Genomic DNA, 23,530 nt, shown 5'->3' on the forward strand with positions numbered 1-23,530 from the left:
TCGGTATTCACTATTCACCAATAAAGCATTCTTTTCTAAAGTCTAAGCCATTTTCATGACGATTCTGATGACGACTGTAGTGCATATCCTGCCTCAAGAGAATATACCGCTCTGGAAAAGGGGTGTTTGAAAGCTATACCCGAGAAACATGTATGATTCAGAGTCCTAGTTATTATCAAATTGAACTTCTATATAAAGGCATCAATCACTCGCTCTTCATCGAATCAATCACTACAACATTCACTACAACAATCACTACAACACTCACTCACTACAACAACCATCACTTACACTCTCTTATAACTTTCTTGTTATTCAATTCTCTACCATTCAAAATGAAGTCCTCCGTCATTGCTTCCATCCTGGCCTACACCGCCATTGCCAACGCCAGCCCCGTCCTCGTCCGCAGCCAGATGTGCGATGTTGCCCCCGCTGCCACTCCAGCAAGCGCCCCGGCACCTCTCTCTTCTCCCAGCGCCACCACTGCCATCGGATGCCAGCAGCAATGCGAGGCCGATAGCTCGTGCCAATGCTTTGTCTTTGGCCTGCCTCCCAGTGCCACCGCTCCAAAGTGCATTCTCTTCGCTGTGCCGGCCAGCCAGGTTCCTGCTCAGGGAACGAACCTGAACGTGTTTGACAAGGCATGCGCTGCCAGCTCCGTTCCCACTCAAGCCCCCACGGCTGCCAACCCCCAGGGCCCAGCCAATGGAAGCAGCAGCAGCAGCAGCAATGGAAACGGCGCTGCTACTGGTGGCAGCGGCTCTGCTGCCAATGGAAGCGGCTCTGCTGCCAATGGAAGCGGCTCTGGAGCCGGAGCTTCTAAGCAGGACACCCAGGGAAAGCGTGTCAATGGAAACGGTGCTGCCAACGGTGGAAATGGTGGAAATGGTGCTGCTGCTGCCAATGGAAACGGTTCTGCTGCCAATGGAAACGGCTCTGCTGCCAATGGCAAAGGCGCTGCCAACAATGGAAACAACACTCCTAACGGTGGAAACGGCGCTGCCACCGGTTCATCAAACCAAAACACCCAGGGAACTGGCAATGTCTGCGGCGCCGCGCCATCAGGCCCCTCTCAGAACCCCCCTTCTCCCTTCCAGACTCAGGCCAATGTGGCTTCCCAGCAGGCCTGCTTGGACCTTTGCCAGCAGACCGACGGCTGCAAGTCGTAGGTTATCCCCATCTATCTCGAAGCTACTCAGAAGTGATTGCTAATATACTGCAATATAGTTGTGAATTCGGTACCAAGTCTGCCAATGGTGCCAAGCAGTGCATGCTGTTCAAGGTTCCCGCTGCCCAGCTCCCTCCTCCTTCCAACGGCCAGTCCCTTGTGGCTTTTGACACTGGCTGCTAAATTCGTCTTTTGGAGGGGAGGAATTGATACTGGTGATTCAAGTTATATGCTTACACCATCAGGAGAAAATTCCTCATCTTGAGACTCATTTTGCTGTTAGAGGTTGCTATTAGATGTTGCTGTTAGAGGTTGCTATTAGATTTTGCTTTTTAGTTTTGCTTTTAGATTTTGCTTTTAGATTTTGTTTGGCTGTTGCATTTTGCAACAATAGAGTAGACTAGAGTTTGAAACTCAATATACATTGTTTTAAGTTTATAACATATAATTCCGTCCTTTCTTTATACATATATGTAAGCAATAAAGTCCAACTTTTGGATAGTATATACATTGTTGTATTTACTACTGGGTAGTATTAATTTGGCAAAAACATTGACCCTAATAAGCCAGGGTCTAATATAGCAGCTCAATACTTATGCCAATCAGCTAACATTCGTTTCTCGTTGCATTAAAATGCGCTCCAGTTACCTATGGTAACTTTGCTGGTTCCGTTGCTTGCCGCTTTGGCTCGTTTTGGTCTTGATCGTGGAGTTGCAAATACAAAATCTGAGTCGCAGCGCGCTGATTATGCGGTATAATCTGCACATCTTCAGAGACATCCACCTTTTGATATTCCCCTTGTGGATGTTCTACCTCGCTGGTGCTCGTGTTGTCATGCTTAGATTCTGTACCGCCCGATGCACTTTTGACCTTTAGCCAGGCTGATTATAGATGGCCACCGATTCCAACACTGCCCTCGCTGGGATAGACATTTTCCTCGTTGGGATAGACGCTGTCCTTTAAACTTGGTTAGGCTAAGTGATTTCGGAATGACTTCTTAATGTAGAAGATACACCGGTTTGTTTGTTTGTGTGATTGATTATTAACGTCTACTACCTATTTAAGCCAATTAAATAAAGCCACAGCTAAGCAAATGGACGGAAGGAGCCGCTGGTTTAGATCCTACATTTGATGTTTTCTTAACTGTATAGAGGATATTTTATCGGGCGTCAATCTGAATCCCTGCAAACAAGGCTGTAGGGACTAGTACCCTCGACTAGGTGGTTTTGAAAATCTTTGCATGCATCCTTTAGGTTCCAATAGGTAGGAGGGAGTATCGCTCCAGAAGTTCTTTATCAGACACCTCTAGAAGAAAAGCTCTGACTATTCGGTATCTACTTTATGGGATGTCCTTGGTTTTTGGGTTCACTGCACTTACAGGTCTTGCGTCATGTCTAACTCTTTCGTGATGTCTCAATCTTTCATGATGTCTAATTTTTTCATCGTATTTTACGAAATCTCTGTGCCCTTTTTTTGCGCCAGAAGTCTATAGAGGATGGGCTTTGGTAGTAGCTGTAGCTCTGGAGGTCTGGGGGGCCTTGAGCCGGTTGGTTGTTGTCCCAGCCTAGCTCCTGGAGCAATCCCCTTTCCTTTCTAGCCTATTTCTTGACGTGATTTATTGTGGAGCAGTTGGAGGCGAATCTGGTGAGTTCTGAATCTCTCTTCGCAAGTGTGTCCGGCTGTTTGTTGCCGCGAATGTCCTTAACGCCGGGTACCCATGCCACAAGATATACCGGTTCTCACATAAATATATATAGAAACTTTCAAGTACCGTTTGACTATATATTTCTGCAAGGATAAAGCTATGCGAGGCCTTTGTAATGCTTTTTTTGTGTTGGCTCTGTTTTCTCTTTATACATTATAGGAAATGGCTGTGAATTCAAGAATCAAAGCCATGACCTAAGAAAACCTATATTGCTTCGGCATTAATTGAATTATAGGTATTGTAATCCTAGGTTTGAAGCTGTAGCAGTAATAGACTACCATATTTATTGCGACCTTGTAATAGTAATGTTGAGTTTTGTGTTAATGCCTTGATAATGCGGCTGCGGGTTAATTTTCCAAGCTGATTCTCAGCTAACTATTATTAGCGCAGCCAAAAGTAAAAGTTACATAAAACATAAGGAGAATGATATGTGATTGCCCAAAAACTTGACCTAAATAAGTTAAAGAGACAGCAGCTCTATCCCAACGAGGGCAATGTCGCCGCCATTGGTGGCTATTATAGATTTTCTTTTTCCGAACCCCTGGTAATTAGGATTGACCGTTAAATACCACCTGTGCAGCAGAGTGATTGGTTACACTTGGGGCTGAAACTGGAAAGCGCCCGTGTGTTGGTTGCATCGCTTACAGAGTCCAAGATGCCATTGGTGGCCAGTGGCCAATTCTTGCCATAATTTTCGAGGAAGTTTTCCTCTGGTTGATGGTCGGCTGACTGGCTCTTTTATTCTCTGTGATTATTATTCGCAATGCTACAAGCAGGATGCGGCTACAACACCCGGCTAGTACGTAGCATATAGTAACTAGGTCTTACGGAGACTTTTCTCCGTACGAATTACACTCTTTACGAATTACACTCTTGCAATATATTGCTTTCCAAAATCTAAAGAAAAGGTGTCTTGCCTTATAAACCGGAAAGCCTTCATTAAAAAGATCTGGAATCAGCCAGGAGCTATTACCACATATACACAGAAAGAGTGCAGCGCAGCGAGATTTGGACGTTTTTGTGATACTCTAGCGGACGTTGTATTAAAATATTTCGTGCTTTTAATGAATGAGGAGAGTGCTATGAATAAATGAATAAAAATACAGTCATTATAAAGGATAGTTTACTCGTCATGTTGTGAAAATCTTCTTTCATTCAAGTTGAAATCTCGTCAATATCAGCATCAGTCTCTTCATTCATCCATTTATATATGAGCTATTATCCATGTGAATGACATTTTGCCCACATATCAAGACAAGCAAGACGCAATGAGCAATGGACATATATAGGCACGTGTACGCGCTACCAGTTATCACAAACATTAGCTTTGCAGTTCACTGGGTACGGGCAATCTAACTGGCAATGATCTACAAAAGTACCCTCACTAATGAATAATCAGGCATACTACTTCAAAGCAGAAAAGAAAACAGCATTCTAAGGCAGTGTAAAAGGTAAACGCCAAGGTATATAAATTTTCTATAGCTAGAAAGGGGCTTTTCTGCTGGTAATAAAGTGCTCCAGCCTCAGTTCGCTTAGGGGGCACACCAATATACGGAATCAAATACGCGCCATTATCAGAAGACACCACACAAAGCCGGCGTATACAGGCATAGAAAAGAGCCACTTGTCTTTCTACGGCATAATCTGAGCCTGGAGGGTGACTGATTATCCAGTATCGACCGTCAGCGATGACTGAGAAAACTTGGCCGATGCATTGATTTTTAAGGGGAAAATGCTTTTTCATTCCTTGAAATATCCGGACCACCAGCCAAATAGTTGTAAAGGCCGCCAGGTTATACCTTATATAGTATATCTTCCACTTGGACTGATTTATGATGGTGATATCCTGGGGTGCTGGCGAAGCAGGGTCGTGAAGGTCGATCTCTGACGGGGAAATAGAAGTTTGAGCGTGAACAGCAGCATAAGCGTCGACTAGGCTGCCGCCCTGTCAGGCCGTGGATTCAACAAGAGTCAGGTCATGCTCCTTAAGTGGCACAGTAGTGACCACAAACCATAAGTCTTGCGTGTTACTCTTCAACGCTAAGTTGTGGCTGCTGAGATTTGATAAGCGCGGCGCTTCGGCGATGAAGGCGGTTGCCATTGAAGCGCCAGACAAAAGAGTATATCCATCTCCCATCAAGCATAATTTAGGTACTATTTACAAGATACCGACCAATCTCCATGTATTCAAGTCTCTTGACCTTTATCTCTATACTCAAAAAAGTGATCAACAGGCCTAGTGCAAGTGGCAACATGTACCCATTCAACGTTTATGATGCTGGTACTGTAGGTGTATATATATTACTCTAGCTACGTGTTCTGTCCAAGGCAACAGAGAAAACCCAACTTCTCACCCAAAAGACAAAAGCCATCCCAATCAAGCAAGCAGAATAATCAATCAAAGGGCCGCAAAAAAATGACTATATAATTGAAAAGTATACTCCGTCTAATGAACACCTTATTTTCAAAAATTCTTTTTTGTTTCATTCAAAAAAACAACAGGGCAGAGAAGCGCTTCTCGTCTATCTATATTCAACGCGATAGCCTCTGTTTCTCATGGCCATCGTCTTCGTCATCGCTCTCCTCACCAACGACATAGTGCTCCGGCTCGTCATCAGGATTGTGTCCCGCTAGCCGCTCGGCCGATCGATCCCTATACTCATCAAACTCGTCGTCGTCGTCACTGCCGCCCGCAAAGGCATCATAGAGCTCTCCGCCACGAGTGCGGCGAGTCTTCTTGCCACCGTTGGGGCCCTTTTCGGCACTGTTCAGGCCTTCGGTCTCTTCCTCGTCGAGAAGTTCAAACTCGTAGTTGTTACGGGGGTTGTTGCGGAGACGGCGGCGGCGAGCGACCCAGAGGTAGATACCCAGGCCGGAGCAAAACGCGACAATCAGGCCAAGAGCACCGTAGATCCAGATCTTAGCCTTGTTTCCAAATGTAGGAAGCCAGGAGACCCATGAAGATGGGCTAGTCGTACTAGATGCTTGGGCAGATTCAGTACCGGTGGCCACCTCGTGCTCAGTGTCTGATGGTTTTTCATCGGTAGAGGTCTCTTGAGGTTTGGTTGATTCTGTAGGTTGTGCCCCAGGCTTCGTTGGGCGCACAGGGTGGTCTGTAGGATTGGCGGCGATAGACGATTGGGTTGTGCTTAGCGCTGCAATCGATTTGGTAGAGGCTGCTCCCGAAACGGTGGACTGAATCACGTCATGGTCGGCATCATCATCCTCGGACGGCATGGGTAGGGGCTTGGCCTTGCTGGCATCAATGCTCTCGCCCCAAAGCTTCAAGTGCCAATCGATGAATTTGCCCTTTTCGTTGTTCACTTCTGTGTCTCGGACAATAACAGTCCATCTTCCAACGCCACTCTCGCCCCTGAAAAAAAGGTTAGCATCAATGATTTTTTTTAAAGCAACTCTGGAAGAGGAAAGGGGGAAACCAACCAATGGGCGACGGACATGAATGTCCAGTCATCATAACCTCCTTTAAAGTTGTCCTGTTTACGAGAAACGGAAATGTGGCTGATAACATTGTCAGGGCTGATCAAATCTACGCTCAAATCTCCACGGCGGGTGTGTTCGACGTTCATGGTAACAGTGACGTGCTCCAGACGAGCCAAGTTGGCCTCTTTGAGCATATCAGCAGTCACATCAAAGCTCATTGCCAGACCATCTTTGCCTTCAGGAATATCCTTTTTGACATGTAGCCAAGGAGAAAAGTACCAGGCCTGAGGTTTCACTTTCTGCCATGTCTTTGATTTCTCAACGAGACCGTAAGAGTCGACTTTGCCGTAACCGAAAGTGTGACTGAATTGTCTCCCAGCAGCAGTAGTCTGCCACTCGGCGTCTGTCTCGTCCTCCAATTTGACAGCAGTATCCATGGCAAGGTATTGCATGTCTCGCCAAGTCAGGTCTGGGCGAACTTGCATGACCAAGGCAAAGATACCCGCCGCAAGTGGTGCTGCAGCTGATGTACCTCCGTGAGCTCCATAGCAGGCATTTTCTCCAACATCAGTCGTGTGGATTCCATCACCGCCGCCACTGCTATAAGTAACAACGAGCAAGGCGGAGCAGTGTTCTGAATAATACGGGTGCTGGCCAGCGCGATCAACCGCACCGACTGTAATACTGAAGATAGAGTTGGTATATCCATCAAAGTTGCAGTTGTCGCCGCTCGCGGCACCGTTGCCGCTTGCGAAGACGTAGATGGAACCAAGGCCACCTCGGCCTTCTTGAATACCTTTGAGCATAGCTCGTCGAATCAGAACGTCAGGGGCTTCCATAGATCTGCCATCGTCCGGAGGTCCCCAGGAGCAGGAGTAGATTTGGTTGTCCTGGAATTTGTAGATCATGGCCTCGGCTTCATCCGCATCGCTAATAGGGCTGCTAAGAATTCGAATGCCTGCAATCTTGGAGTCGTAGGCAACGCCAAGACCGCATACGTCGTTGCGGACTGCGGAAATCTCACCAGCACATCTGGTGCCGTGTTTGTCGTCTGACAATACCGGTTTAGGCTCAGGATCGTTGTCATTGAAATCCCAAGAGCCTTCCGCAAAGTAGTTGTCCTTTAGGTCTCGGCTGTACATGTCCAGGCCGTCATCGATTACGGCGACTGTTGCGTTCTTGCCAGTAATACCCTCGAGCCAGAGCCCAGTAACATTGACATCATGGCCAACCTGCACCGTATTGTATAAATGCCACTGCTCTACAAAAGTCGGATCGGCGATATCCAGGTCTTTCATGAGATTTGTTTGCGCGAGGACCGCCGCATCGTCAGGCTTTTGATTTTGGGGGAGGCGAGGAAGCACATTGTCCCTCGGCGGGATGACTCTCTTCTGCAGACGGCTGCGGGCTTCTTGCTTGGTTGTTAAGAGGACTCCGTCGAGGATATCGTACCCGCCGATGTCTCGTTTTCTCCTTTTGCGCTCTCGCACCTCATCCTTGACAATATCTCGTTCGTGCTTCTCGGCGCGAAATACGTGGTGGTCGGTAAGCTCTCCGAGCTGGCCTTCGTGTGTTAATCCAAGGCGAGCCGCAATGTCGCTAGGCTGTGTCGACCGATCGAGATGCAGAACATAGTAGTCGTTTTTGGCGTAATCCCTGGCGATTCTGGTAGCCTGCGACACGGCCACCAGGCTAGCGAGTCCGAGCACAGAAGCGACCTTCATGGCGGCGTACAGAAAGCAAGGCGCTCACGGAGCTGCCGGCGCAAAGAAAGGGATGGACGCGAGTTGAAAGACGAAGGTGGCTGAAGCTATGAACTCATGGGGTCCTTTTTTTGGAGGGGGGTTGTTTATTTGCTTTTAGGTCGACTGAAAGATTTAAACACGATCTGCAAAATGCTTGTTAAGTGATTAGCAGAGTAGAGTTGCAAGTCTAGCTCCTAGATGACGAATGAATGGCATTTCAGGAGTCGCAGTCGTCGCAACTCGCCACACTGGAGAAGCGACTCGGAACGGCACTCCCGAAGCACCGCTGCGCCATCTTGCAGTACAGGTGGCCAATCACCAAGGAGAAACCAAAGAAGCCGAATGTGAAACTCACCCAGATATTCGGATCTGCAGTGCAATATGCCGCAGCTCTGCTCCCAGCTGGCAAAAAAATCACCAGCAACCGAATCAGTAAAGATATAAAGATGTGCAAAAGAAAATCATGAAACGAGACTGGGAAAGTTGGAGATGCCAGTTGTCGTAACCGTTCTGTCGAAAACGCATTGAATAGAACGACACCAACTCGTCCGCCCAAGTACAGGTACAAGTGGCCCCTCACCCCTCGCCGCCATTTCTGACACAAAACCAGCGAGGACGTCAGTTTCACCTCTGTACTGATACCAACTGGCAAGTAGGGGGTCACACTAGCAGGCTAGATGCCGCGCCACTAACGCAGCTTTAGCAGGTCGGTCTGGGCTACTGTCGAGATGCAGGCAGTGCAAGGGGCGCTACCTGTACCCTCTACATGGATTATGACGATACGGAGTAGATTTGCCTGAAGTGAAGCCTAGGGAGCTGTAGCCGATACTTTTGGAATAGGCTCCTGTTTTATTGATTTGCGGAGCAATAAATGACTACCTAGGCTAATACTGCACTGCATACGAAAGAACTATTGCAAATCAATTTAGGAAAGACCCCATTTCGGAGGCTCAATTGAGCAGTTAAATGTGAATGAAGCAGTCTATTACTCCGTAGATTTTTTGAACTTATTAGTGACACGTTGCCGCATCTGAAGCTTTCTCTACAAAGTTTAGCACCAGCATATAGCCATCACGTGTCGTCATTCTTTATCCAGAAGCATGCAGAAGTTGCTTCTAGCATCTCCAGAAGGCTTATTGCCTTGCCTTCACGTCAGCACTTTGTCAAAGCAAGAATAGCAACAGCGTGAGATCTAAACCTGTCTGCGGGCTGAATTCAGCAAATACCGCAGGTTCAAAATAGTAATTATCCGGTGCTGTCCCATCGCTGTACTCGATATTTAATACTCCGCCGCTCCCCTCATGCCTTTGTCGTCAACACCGCAGCAAACGTCACTGTTTGCGCACATCTCTAGATATAGCAGCGTGCTTATGGTGGTAAATACCTTATTAGCCAAGCTCAATTCAATGGCGCCTCTTTTGAAGCGACAATAAGCACCACAGCAAACAGCATGGGCACGCTAGCTAAGTGTTCTTAGTAGCCTTTCAACCAACGACGCACAGACAAACCTTTTCTTGCCACAGCCCGAAACCAAAATGATCAGCTTTTCTGTTTCAAAAATTCTCGCTTAAAAAAATTAATTTGATTATATAACGCATATCAACAATGTCAAAGCTCAAGCTAGGTTCCAATTACTACATAGATATTACTTATTTATATAGTCATCCTTCTTCCCATCCACCTCACATATATTCATATCACGGCCAGCCTCCGGCCCTCATGGCCACAAATTGCCAACCCGGTATTGGCGCCGCCGAAGAGCTCAAACCGGGCCGGCAGAGCAGATTGCGACATCCGGCTCTCCGGAGACATGCCGACGGATTGGCCTCTTCTTAATATGAAAACCCCAGTCTCTGGAGCTCTGGTGCTCCATAGTGCAGAGACATTGGCAGCGCCGAAGCCGGAGGGCGGCAAGGCCAGAGCAGACCCGCTTTGGAGCCATTCTCTCGACTCATGGGCAGATCTTTAATTGAGATACTACCCCAGAGTTCAGTCCGATACGGAAGAACACGGAGAGAAAAAGATGATTCACAGGAAAAGGCAGTTTTTTTTTATGTGTCAAAGAGTAAGCGTGAAATGAGAATTCATATTTTCCCATATGCGGTATCGTAAAAAAGGCCCTAACTTTTTAAACTAACTCAACATGCCTCTTCACTCCAGATCTCCCAGGATCGTTACCGAGTGTCCAAGATGCAGGTACCAAAAAAAAAAATGACATTTTACCCCAAAATGTTTCCCCCCCACAACACCAATGTTAAATCCACAACGCGCGACTCGCGCTGCTTATTTCTGGTTCTCGGGTCGCAGAGAGCTGTTAAAGAAAGTGAATGTTAGCCATGGTGGTCTTGAGTGAATGAGATGTAATGTAGTGTTGTATGTATGTAACTTACCGGACGGCCTTGCCGGCTCTCCAGATCTCCAGCTCACGGATCTCCTTCATCTCAGCCTCATATCTCTCACGGTAGTCGGGCTGGCTGTTGTACTCGAGGGATCGCTTGGTCTCGGAGCCATCCTTGACGGAGTCGTACAGGCTGTTGAAGACGGGCTTCAGGGCATCCTTGAACTTGGGGGTCCAGTCGATGGCACCACGGCGGGCGGTGGTGGAGCAGGCCTCGAACATCCAGTCCATGCCGTTGGCACCAATCAGAGGGTACAAGCTCTGGGTGGCCTCCTCGACGGTCTCGTTGAAGGCCTCGCTGGGGCTGTGTCCCCGCTCACGGAGAACCTCGTACTGGGCAAGGAACATGCCGTGGATACCACCCATCAGGCAGCCACGCTCACCGTACAGGTCAGAGTAGACCTCCTTCTCAAAGGTGGTCTTGTACAGGTAGCCGGAGCCGATGGCAACACCAAGAGCAATAGCCTTCTCCTCAGCCTTGCCGGTCACGTTCTGGAAAACGGCGAATGAGGAGTTGATACCACGGCCCTCACGGAAGAGGGAGCGGACAGTTCGGCCAGAGCCCTTGGGAGCGCAAAGGATGACGTCAATGTTCTTGGGGACGTCAACCTTGGTGAGGTCCTTGAAGACGGGGGAGAAACCGTGAGAGAAGTACAGGGTCTGCGGCAAACAGTCGAGTTAGTCGCAACTTTAACAATGGCACGCCACTAAGTGGGAGGCTGCCATGTGAGTGAGGGGGAGGGGCAGCTCAGCCACATACCTTGCCCTCAGTTAGTTGGGGCTTGATGGAAGGCCAAGTCTCGGACTGGGCGGCATCACTGAGAAGGTTCATGACGATGGTACCACGGGTGATGGCATCGTCGACCTCGAAGAGGTTCTTGCCAGGAACCCAGCCATCCTGGATGGCGTCGTTCCATGACTTGCCGTTCTTTCGGACACCAACAATGACGTTGAGGCCGTTGTCGCGGAGGTTAAGACCCTGGCCGTGACCCTGGGAGCCGTAGCCGATGAGGGCGAGGGTGTCGTTCTTGAAGTACTCCTGCAGGCGACTGTGGTCAGATTGTGCGCCCAAGTAAATCACCATTGGATGAATTGAATTGGAGTAGGGGAAAAGTGAGAAGAGCTAAGTAGCTATGACTCCTCGGGGATCATCTCATTTCAGTTACTCACCAGAAGCTTCTCCTGGGGCCAGTCGGCACGCTCTATAATGCAGCCAATTGTCAGATCAGAGCTCTTCATCTCATAAAACTCCCGCGCGCAGAAGCAATGTCGCACTTACCATAGACATCCTCCGGGACGCCCGCAAAGTCAATGGTCTTGACACCACGGACCTGCTGCTGGGACAGACCAGCCAGAGCCGGGCGAGCAGCAGCGACAGCGCGAGTGGCGCTGCGAGCAACAGTGTATGAGCGCTGGGCCACACGAGGGGCAATCAGCTGTCGAGCAATTGGTGCCCGCAGGGTCTTGGAGAAAGCTTTTGAGGCCATTGTGAGGAGGGATCTGGTGTGTGGGAAGGATGAAGAGGGAAGGAAAAAAAGAAAAAAAGAGGAAGTAAGAAAGTTTATTTAGAAGGAGCAGATGAGCAACAGATCGTCTACCTTTTGAATGGGTGGGTGGGGGAAAAGCCTCAGTAGCAGCAGCCCGATCTCGGTGGTGCCAATTGCGCCAGCTCCAGCAGCTTTCTGTCTAGACGGAGGTCCCCCTGTCCCACACATGTGAAAAAAAGAGGCCTGCTCCGTACTTTGCGCCTAGCTTGTCAAGGGTTTATCAAAAACTACAGTCAGTGCGATGAGTAACAGAGACAATGGCTAGCCTTACTTTGACGTTTGTGTCCCGGGAGCTGCGAGGGTGGGACCCTAGGTGCGTGCCTCAGCTTACTGTACCAAGAAGCATATGCTGTGTTGGTATTGATGTAATATCGCGGCAGGGTTCTTGGTCAATTGGTCAGCCATGATGGATGGTATTCCCTGTGCAATGCGCGGAATTGAGAGAGCTGCATGGTTGGAAAGCCATGAAGCTGTCCCCGACTCTCTTGGGCTGCTCTGCGCATACTCCCCGCAGCCGACTGCACTCTCTCGCAGCCTGAGGGAGGTGACGCATCCGATGAGCGCTTGCAGCGCCCACTGCTCCGTAAGGCCCCAGCAGCGTGGAGCTCCAGCCCCACCTCAACCGCCGAAATCTGGCTTCTGCTGCTCTGTCCAATGGAACGTTTCTTATTATTCCTATGAGCCATTGACTCTTATCCAAGCTCATATATTCTTTACAATTCAAAAGAGAAGCTTCTATGCTCCTTCATCTTCTCTTCCTTTTTTTTTTTCTTTTTTTTTCGTAAAAGCCGCTTCCTCGGAATTCACCTTGTATCCGGCTGTCTCTAGCCATGTCCGGAAATTTTCATGCCTCATTTAAGTCGGGCTCCGGTCGTGATCCGGAGAATCACCAGCTGCAGCATGCAGCTACAAGTGCCGGGATGCTCTATACTAGCCTCTGGTATATTAGATACTATTATGTACTTATTATCACTTAACCTATTTGCTCTCCCTGCCTATGCCTGCGTGCTACGTAGGCGAATGCATGCACAGAGAACTGAGGAGCCAAGCACATAGACGCCTTCTTTAGCCAGTAACTATCTACCAACTCTGCATTACATTGCAGCAAGGACGATGTCTTAAGCCACGCAACAGTCGTGGATTGACGGAATTGCTCAGGTTTCAGATTGCGTTGCACCGTGTACTAGGACTTCGCATATGCCTGATAGGATACACTCGGAGAATTTCGGAGTCCCATTCAGACAACATTGTCGGTTTAACCAAAACAGTAAGCTCTCCCGGAGTGTGTGTCTACTTCGTATGGTATAAAGAAAAAATGTCTTTGAGCAACCGAGCCTGCAAGGGAGTATCTTGCATGAGCGTCAGCTTACACATCTATGGAATGCCACACTTTGGCTGTTTAGCGGCCGATGGGATGGAGGCAAAGGGGCCGGGTACGATTTCCAGCAGGAGATGACTGTAGCTCGTCTATCACAGAGCATAGGAAGCTGGTAGCATTAAAACTTTCCATCAGTATTCGGATATGCTTAAATACTATATACACCTATAATCAAGAGCGTAGCGTATCGCATCACCGCGCCTTGGATATAAACCATAGGGTAGGTCAGTCCACCACTTCCAACAAATATTCTCACAACGAAAGATTAACTAGTCGGCCTTTCTACTCCACATGCCGAGTCCATCTAAGCATCATATTACGCAATGAACGCCATGTATTTCTATGCTATGTGCTATCGACTCAATGAAAGGTAGTATATAGATAAGTTGAACTCCATAGCTAGGCCTGGTCAAGAAAACGAGCAATAGGCAGCATGTTCTCAGTGACTCAAACACCAGCGGAGGCTGAGGTTCTTTTGGAAGCACCATCTCTCCAATGCAGGAAAAATATGTGCCGGATATCGGACGATACATGTCCTTTATATGGTATGTCGGGGTTGCTAATGTTGTGTCTCGTCCAACCTCTTTTCACGACCTTCGCTCTCTTTTCTTCTTAAAACCTCAAGTCTACTTCAGTACCCGGTCATATGTAGTACCCTTGATGGTTCCTCCACTCATGGCCGTTCGTACGTTTCTCTTGAAGCCTTCTCGGTTGCTTCGCAGGTCATCAGCAGCCTCCTTGTTCAACGGATCTGAAGCGTTGGGTTCTAAAAACAAGAACTGTAATTTCATCAAGTCAGCCTCAAAGCTCATAGCCAACATCTAACCCCCCTGCTCTATGAGTGGCCAAGAGCAGAAGAGCACGTGCCGGGTCTTACCTGTAGTCCCACGATGACAGCATTCAGGTTCAACACTGGCTTCCAGTCCTCCCGCAGAATGTTCAAGCAAACCTTGCCTTCAAGGTCGATATTGGGATGGTAGATCTTTTCCATGCATCGTACTTTCGGGGGTTCGTGCGGGAAGTTTTGGTTGATGGCGAAGTCAAAGGTAAATCTCGCCCCTCGGTACATGCCCTCGTCCGGCTCGATACTCAGGATAAAGTTCAGGATGTTGTCAGGATCCGGGAAATCCGTTCTCATCGTGGCGCCGAGTGATAGTTCTGATAAATCTGCATTTTGGTTGCAAATAGCCCCCAGTTAGCTACCTTGTCATGCAATAGTAGAGCGAGGTCGGAAGGGTATTTGGAGTTGCTTACCTTTCTGCACTCGTAGCTGCGCCGCCGTCACCTTCTTCCTCTTCCCTCCAGCGGCCTGGCCTTCGGCATTCTCAGCCTCTTTTTGCTTTTTTTTCTGTGACTATGCGTTAGGAATCTCCGTGGCAGAATACAAGCAGGGTGCGTGCCAAGTACCATAGACCATATGTTCAACATCTTGGGCTGTTGGAATGTCGCCGGTGAGACCGATATCCTGAAATGACTGGCCGCAAGAGGAGTAAAGGACGAAAAAAGGAAAATGCTTTTGACGAGTAGAAGAAAAACAGGACCTAGACCGCCGATTTGGAAGAGGACCAAGTCTTTCGGTTTGTGCGCAAAAGTGACGTTTTGTTGGATAATAGGAAAAGCAATCGTTCATCGGCGGGGACCGATGTTGCCTTGCCTGCTGGAGACGAGATGCTGTCACACAATCGCGATAAGATAAGGCTTACTCCATAATTCTAAATGCATAGGTAATCTTACGTGGCCGGAGTTTATGCGGCGACAAACATGGAGACGTACAGAGCAGAGCGCATATTCAGAGGACAAAACACAGAGTTAGGTCATTAAATCATTGAATAGATGTATTTCCTTGTTTCCTCTCTAATATCCTTTCTCTCTACTCAGTAGGCACGCTGCAAAAATTTCTTCCAAACTATCTGCAAAACTTTTTTTTTCGTCTCAGGTTGCCTATTCCATCCCGTGTGAACAAAGAAACATGCTAAAAACATTAATGCCTTAATAACGTTACAAGCCAAGGTATATCTGTATATGAAATAGTTTGTCTACTAGGCAACCCCGTATATTCCTGTAAAACCACAGCCGCAAACTCTTAACCGGGGTCGCATCCGACCTTTTAATTTATCTTCTGGCGAAGCAGCACATGAGACCCGTCTTACCCAGGAACCAGAGGAACCCGATGAAACGGACGAGAGACAGCACGGCGGTAGCGTACAGAAGGAACTTGAAGAAACTGGCAGTACGGTTGGAGGCAGATCCCTACAGTAGTTGTTAGCTATCAGAAGCATTATAATAGAGGCCGTATCAAACAAGCCACTTACCACAAAGCCGACTTGGCTAAAGCTGTCGGTGGTGACACCGATGATCAAAACAATGTTGGTAAACAACCAAGAAACGACCAGACCGGTACGGAAAGACTTGTAACCGTCTTCCACGTCCTTCTTCTCAATCTCTTCCTCCTCCTTGAAGGGAGCCAGGGCTCGTCGCACAGTCTGTTCGAACTGACTGTCGATATCCTCTTGCTCCTTTTCAATTTCTTCGACGACTACTTCGTTCTTCTCACCCTTCTGGACATTGGCAGACGGGAGAGCTTCAGCCTTATCGGAACCCTTGGTACCCCAAGACACATCGTGCCAGTTGTTGAACGCGTAGACCATGAGAATGTTGATGTAGGTCGACATGAGCAACAGGTAGTGGGGGAAAGAGTGGAACATGTGCCAGGGATCGAGGTACAGGAAAGAAGCAATGAAGTAAAGACCGTAAATGGTAATCAGGGCAATGATAATAACACCTGCGGCACTCGCACCGAAGAAGAAACTCTTGACAAAGTCTTCACCGTTGTCAAAGTTGATCTGCTGGTCGATGGGTGTCTTGAAAGCGGTGACAACCAAGAAGACGGAAAGAACCAAAATGTAACCCTGAATCACAGCAAAGACCATGAAAGAAGCAATATACGTGAACTTGGAACCCTTCGGTCTGTTACCCAAAGCAAGGATAAACTGCAAGATAACGAATGCAAGATAGATGTATTTCAGAAGCGTGTTGACAATAGGCGTCGCGGTATCTCCAAAGGGGAAAGCGTGATGCTCGTTGGTGTTATTAGATGGAATCGTAGGAGTACCGACAAGGTCCATGATGACAGTGGTGGTAAGATAGTAAGAAGCCAGGGAGAACCAAGAGAAGATGACGTTGAGGAAGTTGTAAATAAGCTGGATGTGCAAGAAGAACATTCGAATAATGTTGTGACCACTCTTGTACATTCGGCCGAAGTGCATCAGCGCATACAGAGAGGCAGCAAACGAACCGTTGAGCCAACGACGACGCTGACTGATGAATTCGGCAGCACCTTCGGGAACATCTGTCTCACCCTTGGCAGCCTTGATGTAGGTCAGATGCCATTTCTGGCCAGCCTTGGCGACCAGCTCGAAACAAAGAATACGATCTTCGGCCAAGAACATGTTCTTCTTGAAAATGTTCATGCCGTCGATACCCTTCTTGCCGAGAATCTTGGAAAGCGTGTGATCACCGTGGAAATACTGCTCCAGAGGACGTCCCATGATAGCTCGGAAACGATAGGCGGAGAAAGCACCGGGCAACACAGAGACGTAGCCGAAAGAACTCTCGAGGGGCTTGTCAAGAATATTTGAAATCTTGTACTCAAAGTTCTGCACAGCGACCAGGGGGTTGAGCAGCTTCTTGCCGCCCTTACCCAACATGGCGTGAATCTCACCACAAGCACCACCAAGATCCTTGTCGTTGTAGAAGCCTTCCCACAGAGCCAGCAGCGAACGAGGGCTGGGCTTGGTACCAGCATCAAGAAGAATACAGACTTCGGGGTTCAAAATTCGGCCAAAGGCGTTGAACAACCAACGATGGGAGTTGATCTTCTTGGTGTTCTGCTGCTTCAAGCAGAAAATAAACTGGACAGGGGGCAAGTTTTGCGCATTGTCCGCAGAAGGTCGGATGAGCTGCTGGTTGGGTGTGACGGAAAGCTGACTGGTGTACTCAAAAATGTGAGCAACGGTTTCCTTGCCGTCGACATCCTTCTTGACGACACCATCCTGGTACACACCAATGGTGGCGAGCACGTCCAGGGTGTTCTTGTCAGCCTTGTCGATACCGTCAAAGACAAAGCAGACGACAATCTTCTGCCAGGCGGGACCTCCCTTGTTCCAGAAAGTCGACTTCTTGAGGTTGACGATGTCTCGGATGTTTTGCATCACACCGTGCAGAGTTCTGGCAAGCAGAACCTTGTCTTCGTTGTAGTAGGTAATGGCAATAAGAAGCTCCGTGTGACGATTGTACATTCGCGGCCGCAAATCGTAACCGTTCTTCAAAGTGAAGTCATTGGGATCACAAGTGGCGGCAGTGTATCGCATCTTGATGAATTCCTCGTTGCCGCCTTCGACATCGCGGTACTTTGGCTCAACTGCGTTCTTGATGGCACTGGGCACCGGGTAGTCGATACTCAAAACGGAGCCCTGAACAAGCTTGACCTTTCTGGTGTTGTAACGCTTCAGACCGCCACCAGCGGGCTGCTGCTGTCTCTGGACCCAGCTGTCGTCATCGTTGTCATGGACAGTAGAGGCGGGGCGGGGGAAATCGTATCCCGGGCCCTGGCCATACTGGTTGTAGCCATTGTCACTGCCCAAGCCAGGAGTGCCGATGGGTGATGCTCCAGGGGCATAGGACTCGGTGAGACTGTAAGCTGAGACAGGACGGTCGGGAGGAGTCCCAGCACCAAGTCGGTCATGCTCGTAGCCATGCGCGCCGGGCTCGTTCAGCAGATATCGTCCAGCTTCTTCCTCTTGCTCGTGGGGGGGCAAGTGATACTAGAGAAAGAAGACAGCGTTAGCCAAACCTTGCTTAACTTAATCTCGACGTCGCCCTTGGTCCTCATTTTGGTGGCTACTCACGCTACTGCCTGAGGGAAGATCCTGTAGCGGGTGTCCCCCGCCTTGGCCACCGGCACCGTTGTATGCCATGATGGTCCTATTTCTAAAATGGTATCAAGACGACGGCTATGAAAATCGTAATGCTAACGAGCGTCTTTTGGTGGAATGTTTGTTCGTAATTCGTGTCTAGTTGGCTCGCGTATATCCCAATAGGTACAATGGGGGGACGAAAAAAATAGGGGACCCCAAAGAGAGAGAGGGACAAGAAAAATCTATTGAGCTCAATGCCAGCTTTGTTTGCGGAAAGCAACCCGACCCCTAACGATACGAGCAATGAGGCACCAGCCTCGAATGATGGGATTGAAGGTTGGGGAAGATGGAAGAGCGAGAGTTGACGACGAAGCCTGGTGGGCTGAAAAGAATAATAAGGGGAGGGAAAGGCTCTCGCGAACGATTCAGGAGATGCCCCAAGTGCTGCGTGCTTCTAGGATCTTGTTTCGGACAGTACGAAATGCATACAGTGCCCGGCCACTCGAGCGATGGCCCAGAATAGGGGAGGCTAGACGCTAAGGGGCCTCGAGGGGGGGAGCTGAGCCACCGCACCTGCACTGTACAGACTTCTCAAACAACAGGCGAGCATATTCACTGGGCATCCTTTGGGCTAGGCCGCCTTATCAGCCCCGAGTTAGCGTCTGCGGTGAGACAGCCGCAGCGAACGCTCGCTGTAAGACAGAAAAACCAGCACTGGAGCTCGAAGAAAAAGGCCGGAGGCAGCAGAGTATCACCTGTCGTCATCACGTTGCCCCTCCCTTTATGCAGGAGGGTCCGGCAGCTTCTCGCGTTGCATTCACTTGCACCTAGAAAAACAAGATTTCCTTGTTGCTCGACACCCACATTCCAACTCATGGCTCGCCACAAAGCCACCGGAAATTCCAAGCCTCGAGGCTGCCCAGATGCTGAAAAAGAGCTCCCTATGCTCGCACGAGCCGCAAAAGTGTCAAAATCTCGTATGGCTGTAGGCAAAAAACAAGGCGGTATCCGCTTTTGAAAGCCCGGCCCTGCAATAGCACCAGATGCTGACATCCAATCCCTGGAGCGCGGCTGACTGCGTCCCACTGTCTGCTAGAGAAGGACGTACAGTACTAGCACTGTGTACTCTCGGCTCGGCTCACTAATAAGCGTGTTGCTCCTTACTCCAGCCACAGCAGGGCTTATAGGAGCTATTTTGCGTGTATTAGCATCATTCCGGCTTCTATGGAGTATATTTGATTGATTCCATCTCAGTATCAATCTTTTCATTAGCGATATTCCCCATCCATGCTTAATACTTCCCTTATTCGCGTGCTCGGGAGCAGAGTGATCCGCTAGCCAGTCCATATAGGGCTCTTCTCATCTCATCATTACTAGGCCTTCCTGATCGCTGCCAAAAATAGCACCAGCTAAAATCGAGGCCAATGACATCTGTGCGTCCGCAGCACTGTGGAGGCGGTGCAGCCACAGTCTGTTTCTGCTAGACTTGTATTTTACGCGTTAGTGGTAAGGCGTTTTGCTGATCTTATTTTTATACCGTGCTTACAGTGCGAGATGCCATGGGCGCCGAAGACACTAGTCCTTGGCTAAGCACAGGCTTGCTGAGGCTTTGCTGAAGGTACATGCTTTGTAAAGTTTGCGTGCCCATCTTCTAAAATATCCTTTGATCTACTGGGGATGAAGCCAGACTCCGCATCATTGTACTGTAGTATAGCAAAGTCCGATTTATGAGTAATCACCCGCTGGTGATGTGGCAGACAATGGCTTCTGTACTATGCCCTGCGTTGATGCCGGATCTCAAAGGCATCGATGCCCGGCAGCTCTCCCAGGAACCTGTAATAAGGCATTTTCCGCCTCCCGCAACCTAGGGGCCACATGCCAGCTAATATTAATCTGCCAGTCTGGGCGATTAGATTCAATTTGCGCCAGCCCCACTGACAATTCTGCAGACGTTGCAATCTACCTTATTGTCCGGCACCCTACGCACATATACATGTACACTACAATGGAGACGCGATATCATATCACAGACAGACAGTGATGCGCGAATAGGCCACATGCAGACAAAACACCATCAAGTACTAGCCTATTCAGAGGCCAAGCCGGGCCATAGGGTGGGTGCTGCCGTATCTGCATCGTCACCCCTCGCCATCTGAGGATAAAGTCTTGCGCCTATCGGCCAGCCCCATGCCTGGTGTTCCGTACCACGTATTCCAGCGTCCAATCGCCACCAGGTGAAAAAATCCTCACTTTCTCGTACGGAGAATCTCTGGACACAAGAGTGGGAGGCGGTGCGCCTGCGTCGCTAAACCCCTTTCGGCCGGGTTTGCCCCACTAAGGGATCGAGATGAAATTTCCCAACCGCAGACAAGATTTGTTCTCCTGAATTGCATGTACGGAGTTAGGAGTACTAGGGAGTACGTGTCTGTGTCTGGCAAAGAGCGGTCTTCACAACAACCTCACGCCCACGCGCTTCTTGCATAGTCTTCATTTCTTCTCTTATTCTAGAAGAAGCCTCTCGTTTGACCCATCTTCCTTCCTCCCTTCCGACGCAGATCGCGCCATCTCCGCCCCCAGAGAATTTCGCGTGGAACCCACCCTTAGCGACTCTGTCAAGCCAGCCTCTCGTTTCACTCTCATCTTCATTCTCACTCTCGTTACCACTGCCTGTATCATTCCTCATCGCCTGGCTGTCTGAGCGTCTACACCAGTGACCTTCGCAATGTCAGACAAAAAGAACGACGACTATGGCCACCGGGATGCCGAGATGGGTGACGGCGGTAAGGTCGAGGCGGCCTATTCTCGCTCGCCCTCACCTCGAATGGCTGCACCAACTGGCTTTAGCTTGTCCAAGATCGACAACAGCCCGGGGGCCTCTGTTCTGGGTTACTGCCTGGCTTCCATCAGTATGACTGTCGTTAATAAATTCGTTGTCTCTGGCTCCTCATGGAACATGAACTTTTTATATCTGGCCATTCAGGTAAATCTCACTCCCCATTACCCCTTATCACTTTTTTTTCCCCTTTTCTTTTCTTTGAAACATGACAATGTCTAACTATCAAATAGTCCATTGTGTGCTGTGTTGCTATTCAGGCTTGCAAGCAGGCCGGCCTCATCACCAACCTTTCTGCGTTTGACGTTGAAAAGGGCAAAAAATGTCAGCTCTTGTTGTTTGAATTGTTGGCTTACAGAGTTGCTAATGTTGTACAGGGTTCCCCATTTCTGTTCTTTTGGTTGGTATGATTTATACTGGCGCCAAGGCTCTTCAATACCTCTCTGTGCCTGTGTACACTATCTTCAAGAACTTGACCATTATTGTCATCGCCTACGGTGAGGTGCTCTGGTTCGGCGGAAGCGTCAGCCCAACCATTCTTCTCTCCTTTGGCTTGATTGTTTTCAGCTCCATCGTTGCCGCCTGGGCTGATGCCGATGCTGCCGGACGTTCATCAAAGGCCTCTCAATCCCTTGCCACTCTGCAAGTCGGTTACACCTGGATGGCCCTGAATGTCTTCTGCCAAGCCGCCTTTGTTCTTGGTATGCGCAAGGTCATTAAGAAGATGGGTTTCAAGGACTGGGACAGTGAGTGTTTCTCCCTAGATATATATGCCAAGATATGACAACAAATGCTAACCATCCCCGTACAGCCATGTTCTACAACAACTTCTTGACCATTCCCGTCCTGATTGTTGGCTCTCTTCTGCTTGAGGATTGGTCTGCTGAGAACCTGGCTCGAAACTTCCCCGCGGAGACTCGAAACAGCCTCATCATCGGTATGATCTACTCGGGTCTGTGTGCTATTTTCATTTCATACTCGTCTGCCTGGTGCATTCGTGTTACTTCTTCTACCACTTATTCGATGGTGGGAGCCCTGAACAAGCTTCCTATCGCTGTCAGTGGTCTTATTTTCTTCGATGCCCCTGTTACCTTTGGTAGTGTGTCTGCCATTATCATTGGTTTCTTCAGTGGTCTTGTGTATGCCTGGGGCAAGGTTCGCCAGACCGAGAAGGCCAAGATGTCGCTTCCCGTGACCAAGCCTGTCATGAGTGCCAGCTCTCAGAGCAACAACGACGCGTCAAACGCGTAAAGCTCTGAAATCAATAGATTAAAAGATCGACGGTGATGGAAAAGGATGGAATAGGATGGACAGTGGAGTTTGAGTATTTATGCTACTATTGGGAAGTTATAGAATTTTGTGGGATTGTACTCTAGATTTATCCAGCCAACGCGTGAAGAAGTCAAGATTTAATGATGGCAGTGTCTTGTCATGATAATTACGATTCTTTTTTCAAGATATTACAAGATATTACAAGATATAACAATATATCAATCTTCTCCCGTGTGAAGAGAGCCAGTTCGGAACAACCGATGGAAGAGAAAGGCATGCTCGCGTCGCAATGCCACTTGGTATGATGCCAATCAACTTCTTGAAGCCCGGAGTAATTACTTCGTACATACTTACGAATATAGCAAGAGCCAGCGAGCATTATGTAAACGCTCCAAATCAGATAAACAGATACCACGAATACATCCAAGAACGCCTAATATGGTATATCTGTAACGAGCTTGTCCCAAAAGCGCGCATTCTCCGCTGCAATCAGGACATTGTCCAGGTTCCAGAACAAAGGATCTGCACGATACCATCTGGTCATATTTTAGAGTTGCAATTCTTCGTACTGCCGGCCCACGTAATTCGCGTTTATCTGGCGCAAGACTTAGATGCAACATGAGGCTGCTAACCAGATTTGCGGTGAGATTGACTCTGGCCGCCAACTTGCAGGGCAAAATGATGGCAATCCTGCTTAAAATTAGTGCAAACAATACTTCGTATTCCGTACTCTGCATACAATACTCTATGCTTGGTAGGTAACGATAAGTCTACGAGTAATACGTGCACGTGCGAAACGTGCTCGCCTCTAAACCACACCACACCCCCTTGCTCGAGGATCGTTCATTTTACGGGTTGTCATGCTCGATAATGGCGGGGAGCGAACGTGATTTGCTGGCTTTGGCAAATTGTTAATTTACGGGGAATACAACTTGCTGCAAGTGTGGTATTTTAGCTTGGAACCAAAGTAAGCAAGGGATTTGACGAGGGAAAAAAAGCCAAGAAAACAGCTACTTTTTTTTCCTCTTCCTTCTTTCTTGGTGGATCATCTCACTGGGAAGATGCCTGCGGCTTGCCCAATGGCGATTTTTTCTTTCTTATCCTGTACTGTGCCAACGCCCGCATGG

General features: G+C 48.7%; 6 protein-coding genes across 6 annotated transcripts; 2 read left to right on the plus strand and 4 right to left on the minus strand.

Annotated features, from left to right (window-relative positions):
• Positions 1-335: 335 nt before the first annotated feature.
• On the plus strand, positions 336-1,377 carry GGI43DRAFT_432201 (uncharacterized protein; the record flags this gene model as incomplete). The annotated part of the gene is made up of 2 exons (XM_083209528.1): positions 336-1,165; positions 1,228-1,377. The coding sequence occupies 2 exons, from the start codon at positions 336-338 to the stop codon at positions 1,349-1,351; spliced, it is 954 nt and encodes a 317-aa protein (XP_083063425.1). The 3' UTR covers positions 1,352-1,377.
• Positions 1,378-5,405: 4,028 nt separating this feature from the next.
• Positions 5,406-8,038, minus strand: GGI43DRAFT_381280 (kexin KEX2; the record flags this gene model as incomplete). The annotated part of the gene is made up of 2 exons (XM_083203103.1): positions 5,406-6,246; positions 6,315-8,038. The coding sequence occupies 2 exons, from the start codon at positions 8,036-8,038 to the stop codon at positions 5,406-5,408; spliced, it is 2,565 nt and encodes an 854-aa protein (XP_083063426.1).
• A 2,080-nt stretch (positions 8,039-10,118) lies between these two features.
• GGI43DRAFT_294160 (ketol-acid reductoisomerase) lies at positions 10,119-12,175 on the minus strand. Its single transcript, XM_083201420.1, has 5 exons — positions 11,737-12,175; positions 11,628-11,659; positions 11,218-11,496; positions 10,450-11,117; positions 10,119-10,370 (listed from the first exon to the last, which is right to left on the minus strand). The coding sequence occupies exons 1-5, from the start codon at positions 11,942-11,944 to the stop codon at positions 10,343-10,345; spliced, it is 1,215 nt and encodes a 404-aa protein (XP_083063427.1). The 5' UTR covers positions 11,945-12,175; the 3' UTR covers positions 10,119-10,342.
• A 1,833-nt stretch (positions 12,176-14,008) lies between these two features.
• GGI43DRAFT_381282 (NEDD8-conjugating protein UBC12) lies at positions 14,009-14,810 on the minus strand (the record flags this gene model as incomplete). Its single annotated transcript, XM_083203104.1, has 4 exons — positions 14,009-14,161; positions 14,260-14,540; positions 14,637-14,730; positions 14,790-14,810. 4 exons carry the CDS (start codon positions 14,808-14,810, stop codon positions 14,009-14,011), a joined length of 549 nt encoding a protein of 182 aa, XP_083063428.1.
• Positions 14,811-15,494: 684 nt separating this feature from the next.
• On the minus strand, positions 15,495-18,358 carry GGI43DRAFT_381283 (chitin synthase class III; the record flags this gene model as incomplete). The annotated part of the gene is made up of 3 exons (XM_083203105.1): positions 15,495-15,632; positions 15,695-18,205; positions 18,290-18,358. The coding sequence occupies 3 exons, from the start codon at positions 18,356-18,358 to the stop codon at positions 15,495-15,497; spliced, it is 2,718 nt and encodes a 905-aa protein (XP_083063429.1).
• A 2,662-nt stretch (positions 18,359-21,020) lies between these two features.
• Positions 21,021-22,382, plus strand: GGI43DRAFT_381284 (GDP-mannose transporter; the record flags this gene model as incomplete). The annotated part of the gene is made up of 4 exons (XM_083203106.1): positions 21,021-21,278; positions 21,365-21,455; positions 21,509-21,877; positions 21,943-22,382. The coding sequence occupies 4 exons, from the start codon at positions 21,021-21,023 to the stop codon at positions 22,380-22,382; spliced, it is 1,158 nt and encodes a 385-aa protein (XP_083063430.1).
• Between the last annotated feature and the right edge of the window lie 1,148 nt (positions 22,383-23,530).

This window comes from Trichoderma evansii (genome assembly GCF_050947405.1).
Source record: "Trichoderma evansii strain SZMC 28006 chromosome Unknown GGI43scaffold_4, whole genome shotgun sequence".
Classification (NCBI taxonomy): Eukaryota; Fungi; Ascomycota; class Sordariomycetes; order Hypocreales; family Hypocreaceae; genus Trichoderma; species Trichoderma evansii.